Source organism: Dipodomys ordii, unplaced genomic scaffold, assembly GCF_000151885.1.
Source record: "Dipodomys ordii isolate 6190 unplaced genomic scaffold, Dord_2.0 Scaffold99, whole genome shotgun sequence".
In the NCBI taxonomy this organism is placed as follows: domain Eukaryota; kingdom Metazoa; phylum Chordata; class Mammalia; order Rodentia; family Heteromyidae; genus Dipodomys; species Dipodomys ordii.
The window spans coordinates 7,462,013-7,471,444 of NW_012267315.1; the positions used below are offsets into that span (position 1 = coordinate 7,462,013).

At 40.2% G+C, this 9,432-nt stretch overlaps 1 protein-coding gene across 1 annotated transcript in view; it reads right to left on the reverse strand.

Annotated features, from left to right (window-relative positions):
- Nucleotides 1-445: 445 nt before the first annotated feature.
- The window catches only part of Dtd1 (D-tyrosyl-tRNA deacylase 1), an 89,624-nt gene continuing 80,637 nt past the window's right edge, over nt 446-9,432 (reverse strand). Inside the window, exon 5 of the mRNA XM_013027045.1 lies at nt 446-607. Coding sequence (XP_012882499.1) covers nt 446-607 — 162 coding nt within the window. The remainder of the gene's footprint in view (nt 608-9,432) is intronic.

Here is a 9,432-nt window from a genome sequence, read left to right on the forward strand (position 1 = left end):
AGGCCCTTCTGCAGATCAATGATATGCCAGGTGCTGAAGATGTGTCTGTAAAAAGACAGCCTGAGGCAGAAGCCCTGGGACAGAAGATAGATGCTGGGATCAGAGGGCACCAGACCCCCAGGGGGAAGTACTCAAGGTCTCTGGGAAACCTGGTAGGAGTTAGGCCCCTAGTTCAGAAAGAAATGACAAGTGATTGGACTTATTAGAACAGAAGACTGTATTCAGTTTAGGTAGAGTTGACACAATCCATGTCACAATCACTAAGGATTACCTGAATGTGGCAGAGCAAAGAAACAATGCTCTCACTGGGGCAACAAACAAATAAAATGCCTACTGTGTGCCAGGTAGGCTCTCACCATCATGTGCCATATCTGTCACAACTGAACTGGTAAGAAGATAATTGTTGGCAGAGCAGCCACATTCAGTTCCTTTCTGCTTGACCCCATCAGCGAGCTTTCAGCTCCAGAGCGGTGAGCAAGAACCCTGTGACAGCAGCAGTCTCTTCTCCAGGAGGAACCAAGCCATCTTTGAACTCTATAGTCCTTTCTGCATCTTGGAACACCTGCTGGTGATGAAAAGCAGGCCCTGGTTTGATGGGTACCAGCTGCTGAGAGAAAAACACCCAAGGTAATCGTGACTGCAAAATTGCTGCTTTAATGAAAAGCAACACCATCTGAGGGGCTAGGTGCACTTCCAGGAAACAAGAGGTCTGCTTTGCTTTTTAAAGCAAACTACACCGATCCCTTTGGCATCACCCCAGCCCTCCTTCATTTCCACATCCACTTAGAATTCTCTCATGCCTGCTAGAAGTTGGGGATCTTAAGCAGTCACAAGTGCCTCACACTGACAAGTTTGAAGGAATCCATTTGCTGGCTGTTGCTTTAGCCTCCCAGGGCTGCTTAAAGAAACATCAGTGTCTTTCCTCCTTGCCCCTCCCATCATCTGTACTTGGAAATTCAGCACAAATCTGTTTCCTTCAACTCTGCCTTTCATTTATAGGGGCTGAAACTAATGTGCTTTTTGGCTCATGCAATGAAAAAAATCCTTTTATTAAAACACACATAAATTTGAATCAAACAAAACTATTTCCCATGTTCCTTTAAAAGAAACCTAAGTAGACAAAGTGCTATCACTAAAGTACATCAAACTGTTAAAGGATGGCAAAAAGTAGGAAGAAAATTATACCAGGAAAATGATAAAGCAAAAATTAAAATCCCGGGTCCAAGGGAAGAGAATTTCAAATAATTTTGGTGGCCTGGTTTAACAAAATATAGAATGTCCAGTTAAATGTGAAGTTCAAATATTACAAAGCATATACACTAATAAATTATTCCTTTTTGAGCTAGGGCTCTGGCTTAATGATAGAGCACTTGCCTAGCACGTGAGAAGTCATGGGTTTAATCCTTAGAACTGAAAAAAAAATAGTCCTTATTGATCTAAAAATCAAATTTATCTGGGTATCCTGCAACCCTGCAAATAATATACTTCTCCAGAAGACAGGGCTTAATCCTCCCAACCCTTTGAAGGTGAGCTGTGTTTAGTGACTCATGGTCAAAAACAGACTAGAAAAAGGAAACAACATAACTTTTCAGGAGAGACCTGGCCAACACTATATTAACCACCTGATGAAGCTTATCATCTTCAGCGATGCCACAGGAATAAAATGACAGAGCTCTCACCTTTGTGGTCCTCTTCTCCAAGGCCCAGAATCCCACTCTAATTATAGAAAAGGCTCAGACATTATAGAGAGTATCTGGACAGTACTCTTAAAGACTGTATAAGTCTTAAAACAGCAAGGACAAGCTGAGAAACTGACACAGAGAATGAGATGTAATGTGGAGCCCCAGAAAGGATCCTGAAATGGGAGTGCCTGAGTCAAAAAACTTATAAAATCCTGTTTAATTAATAGCCAATTACCCAAGGTTCATGTTTGAATTAATGTTTTTATGGAAGTGTAAGATGCTAACAGTGAGGAAAGCTGAATGAAGGGCATATGAGCATAAGTTAGAACTACTGCAAAATAAAAACTGCTTTTATTTTGTGCCCATACTGGGGCCTGAACTCAGGGCCTGGCATAGTCCCTTAGCTCTTCTGCTTGAATCTGGAGCTCTACAACTGGAGCCACTCCTCTTCTTCTGGCTTTCTTGCCAGTTAATTGGAAATAAAAGTTTCATCGGCTTTCCTGCCTGGGCTGGCTTCAAAAAATAATTCTCAGATCTCAGCCTCCTGAATAGCTAGTATTACACATGTGAGCCACCAGTGCCCATCAATAAAAGCTCTTTTTTAAAAAGAAATTCAATACATAAAATATTTTTTTTATTTTTAAACATTCAAGGAATAAAGTACATGATAAGACAGGCAAATATGCTTCTTGTAGACTGTGGGTAGCTGTCTGCCTATACTAATAATTTGATGAATGATGTTTTATAAATATCCAAATGGCCATATGCAGAAAAAAGTTCCCCACCAAGGCATAGTCCCTGGCCCATGACACTACTGGGAGGTAGAGGAACCTTTACAAGGTAGGGCCTCACTACCATGACATGAGCAGAACCTCTGCCATGTGCTCCATCATAACACATTGTGCCACCACAGGCCCAAAGCAATAGAACCAAGCAACAGACAGAAACGTCTGAAGCCACAAGCCCAAATAAACTTCCTTGTAAGTTATTTATCTCAGAGTTTTTGTCAGAGTGACAGAAAAATGACTAACAAGCATACAGGGCCTCCACTGGAATACCCACCAGTGACAGGAGCACACACTGGGCACCACTGCCAAGATCCTCTGGCCCCAGCGCCTCATAGTGATGCCATACCCTACTGGTAAAAGAGGTGGGACATGACCCCAATAGCATACATTCACTTATCCAGAAATTATACAATATACTTATAAACTAAAAACTAGACTATAAATAATGCATATGCACTTATAAACTATAAACTTCTGAGGTGTCTATCCTTAATGACACTATCGTCATTTTTAATGAAATACATATGAATAAGTGGTAATATTATTTTTCATACTCCAATGGCTGGCTTACTAAGTCTCTACCTATCCATTCTGTGTCCTGGATTTCCCTTAAGGAAGAAGCAGGAGGAGATGAGATTTTAAGCAAGAGGACACTAACCCACTCCATGTGCCCAGGCAGAGTTAGGCTTGCAGGGTTAAACAGACCCTATCCATAGACCCTGGCTCACATACCTGCCTACCATCTAATGCTCTCCATTCCTCCCAAGAGCTCTGGATTTAAAGTATGAGCTGAATATGTCCTGCTAAAAGCCCTTTCAGAGATTGCAAAATCATGAAGCTGAAATATTAATTGCTTAATCTGATATATACAACTGCACCAAGAGCCCAACCAAATCAACCACCTCGGCCACAGCCATACAGACCTGCAAGTATATTCAGGGTTATGCCAGGGCAACAGCTTCTACAAAGGCCCCCAATCCTCTTGCCTCCTTGGATCCACACATATATGTAGTTCTGATGCCACTACTCATAGAAGCCTTACAATAAGTGGTCCTTGCTGATATCCTACCTGTCTATGCCCTCATAAGACACCTTGAACCAGAGCTGCCCCTCAAGATGCTCCTGGACTTCTCTTGCTCAGAAATAATATGGGATAATACATATTGTTATTTTTTAGCCACTAAGTTTTTAGTATTTTGTCACTCAGCAACGAATGAGACTTTACTTGCAACTGCAATATCTTAGTACAGCTTGTCCCTTACCTTCTTACCAACACATTTACTTCCTTTCCCTCTTCCTGTTTCTCTTTCTGTGTCTCCTCTTCTCTTCTCCACTTATGTATATGTCTTCATATGCACATGCATGTGCGTGCGCACGCGCATGCGCGCGCACACACACACACGTATTACCTTATCCATGGTTCTATGATCCTTAGTTTCAGTTAGCCATGATCTACCACAGTCCAAAAATATTAAATGGAAAAGTCCACAAACAATTCATAGGTTTTAAATTGTGCATTGTTCTAAAGTAGTGTGATAAAATCTTATGCTACTGGGGACATAATTATCCTTTTGACCAGTACATCCACATTGTACTACATAAAATAAAATATAGAGCATAAACTGTACAGGGTTTAGTGGTATCCCTGGTTTCAAACATTAAATGGGAATCTTAGAACATATTCCCATGGATAATGGGAGGCTATGGTGTGCACACACACGTGCTACTTAAAATGGGCTCAAAATACCTGTTCCTTTCTCCTGGTAACAACTTGTGTGGGCCTTGATTTTTGTACCTTCCATATCAAGCACGTGGCATTAACTTAGTAGATGCTCAAAGATGCTAAATCATTAAATAGACACAGGGAACGATGGATGGAGAAAGGAATGAGAAGACAGAAAAGGGATGACAGAGTGGCAGGCCAAGGGACCGGTACCAGATCTGGACTCCTAGGCTCAAAAGGTCAGGGCATTATCAGCTCTTCTAAGGTTTGTGGGCTTGTAACAGCCTTGGCAAGAGCAAGAGGACAGCTTCCACAAATCTTATATTAAATACAAACATCAGTCTTCAGCAAATCACAAGGAAGGTCAGGCATGGTGGAATATGCCTCCAATCTCAGTCTAGGGAAGTAAAGCTAGAAGGATCAAGTCCAAGGCCAGCCCAGAGAAAAACACAAGACCTTATCTGAAAACAACAAGCTAAAATCTAAAGGACTTGGGGGTAGGGGAGGGGGCAGCCCAAGTGGTAAGAACACCTGCCTAGCAAGCACAAGGCCCTGAATTCAATCCTCAGTAACTAATTACAAAAGAAAAAAAGAAAAAAGTCACAAGGATCCATTTTCCAAGTCTCCCTTTCCACAAGCTTTCTTTTCCTGCACTGCCTTACTAAGGTCATGGGTCCCACATCAAGCTTTCCTATATACAAGATGCTATGAGTAACACCAGGGAGCTGAGCCTGAGCAGTGGGAAAGCAGCAGAACAAGGGGCACTAAATGACAGCTTCCTGTTATCAAAACATACGAGAAGAATCTACCAACTAGAATAGTTGTTCAGCCAAATACTAGGGGCTCACACCTGTCATCCTAGCTGCTCAGGAGACTGAGATCTAAGGATCATGGTTCAAAGCCAGCCCCAGGAAGAAAGTCCACGAGAATCTATTAACCACCAGAAAGCCAGAAATGGTGTTGTGGCTCCACGTGGTAGAACACTAGCCTTGAGCAAAAGGAGCTCTGGGACAGCGTCCAGGCCCTGAGTTCAAGCCCCACAAGTGACCAAAAAAACAAAGAAACAAAAAAGAATACTTGTTCATACTAAAAGGTAGAGGTGGCTGTGAGGTTATTTGCTTCTTCTACAAGTTAAATAGTAACTCACAATAAACACTTTAAGTGGAAAAAGAGTAAAAAGAACAAACACACATAATGAGCTTTGCTCACAGAAGTAATTCTGTACTAAAAGTTTTCTAAAAAAAAACAATTTGATTCACCCATATACCAGTGGCTCACACGTAATCCTAGCTACACAGAAGGCTGAGACCAGAAGGATTTCATTTCAAAGCCAAGTGGAGCGAGTGGAAGTCTTTGAGATTTCATCTCCAGTTAACCTGAAAAAAAAAGCCAGACTAAAATAGCTGAAGTACCAGTCATAACCAAGAAAGCTTGGTGAGAGCATGAGGCCTTGGCTCAAGCCTTGGTACCAGCACAAAGTCATTCACTTGGGCAAGACTACAGATCAATGTACTTAGTTATCTAGTCTATGTACTTAGTTATCTAGTCTATGGATATTTTCTAAACTTTCCTCCCAAACTGAATCCAAATTGTATCATGAAAACTTCTTCACAACTGAAATATTTTCAGAGGAGACACCGTATATCAAGAGGATAATGATGCCCTTCTGACCTGAGTAAGAAACCAAAGGGACAGGGAACTGAGAAAACAGACCACCTGGCATAGCAGGAGATCCCTCCCCGGGAAGTTGGAACCTCACTCCCCAAACATAATGACAGCAATAAAAATAAATGTAAGATAGGAGCCAGAAAAAGAAAGTTAATTTACCAGTAACTTCACCTCCCTGAGCCACAATTGAGCTATCTGTAGCAGCTGTATCCATTCACCAATAGGACAAAGTCAGAATGGACCAGATGGCTTTTTTTATATCTATTAAATGCAAGTGTACCAAGGCGGTGAGGGGCAGGATTGACTTCTCTCCTTATCTACTTTGAAATGTTAGAATACATTCCATATATCTGGTACACAACATTCTACACTATGGATGAGACATATTTGTCCAACCTTCCCTTAATTGATTAGGATCTCAAATTTCAGATTGTTACAAGGATATGCAGTATACCATCCTTGTACTAATCTTATGTGCACATATGTTAGTATTCCCGGGAGGTGTATAGACATGAAATTACTCAGTCAAGAAATACTTGATTCTAATATTGGTCAACACTGCTGCCTGTCTTCCAAGAAGAAAACTGACTTTACCAGCTTTTTGTATCCAATTGTCAATAATTTATCAAAGTACCCATTCCCTTGCACTATCTTCAGTAATCTTGATAATATTACCAATTTTTCATTTTTGCCAATGTGAACAAACATGACAATTAGGTCTTATAATCTACATGTTCTGAATCTTTTTTCCCCCTTGTGCTGGTACTGGGGCTTGAACTCAGGGCCTGAGCACTGTCCCTTAGCTTTGCTTTTCACTCAAGGATGGCCCTCTCCTACTTCATCTACAGCTCCACTACCAGATTTTTGCTGGTAAACTGGAGATAAAAGTCTCACAGATTTTCCTTCTCAAGCTGGCTTTGAATCCCAATCCTGAGAACTCAGCATTCTGTGTAGCTGGATTACAGGCATGAGCCAGCTGTGAACACATCTTCTCAAATCTTAATATCTACTTGTATTTCCTCAAAGAATTACTTGTTAATGCTTTTTCCAGTTTCCAATGACTTTTCTGCTATAGATTTGTATTTATTCTTTGCAGAATCTAAATATCAGTACTTTGTTTAAAAAGCTGTTCATATACGTAAATGTAGCGTATTTAAACATTGCAAGACTCAATGTAGTAAAAGGTCAATCTCTACAAATTGAGTACACAGGTTTAATGCCATTCTTAACAATATCTCAGCATACTTTTTTGATGATACCGACAAGCTGTTTCTAAAAATGTATACCAAAAGACATCTACAGAAGCTTAAACAAATCTAAAAAAGAGAGGAAGTTGGAGGAATAACTAGACTTAATATGAATAGAATATTACAATTATTATATAGCTACAGTGTACTGCCAATATTGTAGCAGTGTACAATAGTTGTACTAATAGTGATACTACTATTGCATTAATATACAGCTGATATATATTACTATGGTTATATATAGCTTACTACATGGTGCAGTAACTAAGGTAGTGTGATAATAGTGGAGGGATAGGCAGAGAGCTCAATGAAACAAATCAGAGAACTCAGGAACATAGCACAAATAAGACCAACTTTCGATAAAAGTTTTTAACTGGATGCATGAGGGCGGGGTGCCTGTAAGTCCTAACTACTCAGGAGCCTGAGATCTCGAGGATCACGGCCCAAAGCTAGTTAAGATAGAAATGTTTGTGAGACTCCATCTCCAAAATAACAAGTACAAAGCTTGCTGGAAGTATGGTTTAAGTGGCAGACTGGGAGCCAGGAGCAAACAACCTGAGCAAACACGAGGCCCAAATTCAAACCCTAGCACCACCAAAAAAAAAAATCCAAGCCTCCTTCATTTTTAGATGTTTCTTCCCTTATTTCAGCAGAAAAAAAATAGAAGTGATAAAATATTTATTTACTGCCACACTGCCTATTTATGTCAGGAAAAAAATTAATATGAGCTAAATGCCTGTCAAAAAAGGAATGATTCACTTGGGAGACTCAAACACACTCCCCCTGCTATGTGTCCTTCCTACACTTTTCTTCACCTAGATCATGGGTGCTGATAGCCCTCCCACCAACAAGGACTTCCTACAAATGTGAATTTCCATGATGGCTGGTAATCACTGACACAGGATGATGGTACATCGCAGCTTGTTATATTTTCCTCTCTCCTGTGCATTGAGTATTTCTGAAAAACTGCAGTCATTAAAACATACTCACCCTTGTGATAAAAATACATTATTATTCTCACTAGCAAGGAAACTAATTCAAGCCTAGAAAACAATAGGTATCAGGCATCAATGGGTAGAGTGGGTTGTTAATGGATTAACTCATTAGTCTACTATAATTACATAAATTCCATAGCAATCGAAGCTATCTGTCTCTATAGTAATTGAAAAGAATTCCTGTTCTAGTGTGAAAACCAGGATACTGAACTGGAAACATTCCCACTGGACTCTCATTTCCTAGACTGTATTACAGACTCAAAAATTTTGGACCCCTGTTTTTTATAGGTTTATTGTAAAGATACTGTACAGAGTGGTTATAGTTACATGAGTAGGGTAATGAGTACATTTCCTATTGAGCATTGTTAACCCCTCCTTTGTTTTTCCCCTATCATTCCTTCCCTCCCCACCTTCCCAACTCCTCCTCCCCACTCAAGTTGTAAAGTTCATTTCAACATAGTGTCTTGTATATCTCATTGTTACAATGGGTCAACCTGAATCCTTGTTTCAGCATTTTGTTATTTAGGGCAAGCAGAAAAGGTCAAAAGATGATGCTAAAGTGAAATGAACCCCAAGATAGGGATACAAGAGCTTTTATTGCGGCTGGCAAGGTGGCTCAGTGGTAGAGTGCTTGCCTTGCATGCATGAGGCCCTGGGTTCGATTCCTCAGCACCACATAAGCAAAAAGAAAAAAGCTTGGAAGTGGCTCAAGTGGTAGAGCGCTAGCCTTAAGCTGAAGAGCTGAGGGACAGCGCCCAGGCCCAGAGTTCAGGCCCCACGACTGGACCCAAAAAAAAAAGGAGCTTTTATCTTTGTTGCTGTTGTTTCTAATGTACTATGTGATTTTTTTGTTTCATTTGTATGTTCTTCCCCCATGGTATAACCCCTGTTGTCACTGTATTTGATTCCGGTGCCCTTCATCTTGTATATACATTTTTCTAATTTGGGGAGAAGAAGGGAAATAACAAAATGGGCCCTTGTTTTGTCATTATTGAAGTTAAAATGAAATAGAATGTTATAACAAAGACAAACTCTTCAAAATAACTTGATATTTTAAATTGTATATTAAAATTAAATTTAGAAGAATAATCCACATTGTTTTTCCAACTCAGGATTATTTTTTACAAAAATAATGTTATCTCTCCAACAGAACACCATTAATATTAAATAATGCTTAAAACAGAAGATTCTTTTACACACTATAAGAAACTTACTTGTATGTATATAAAACTCAAATCTCTCTCTCTCTCTCTCTCTCTCTCTCTCTCTCTCTCTCTCTCTCTCTCTCTCTGCCAGTCCTGGGGCTTGAACTCAGGGCCTGGGCACTGT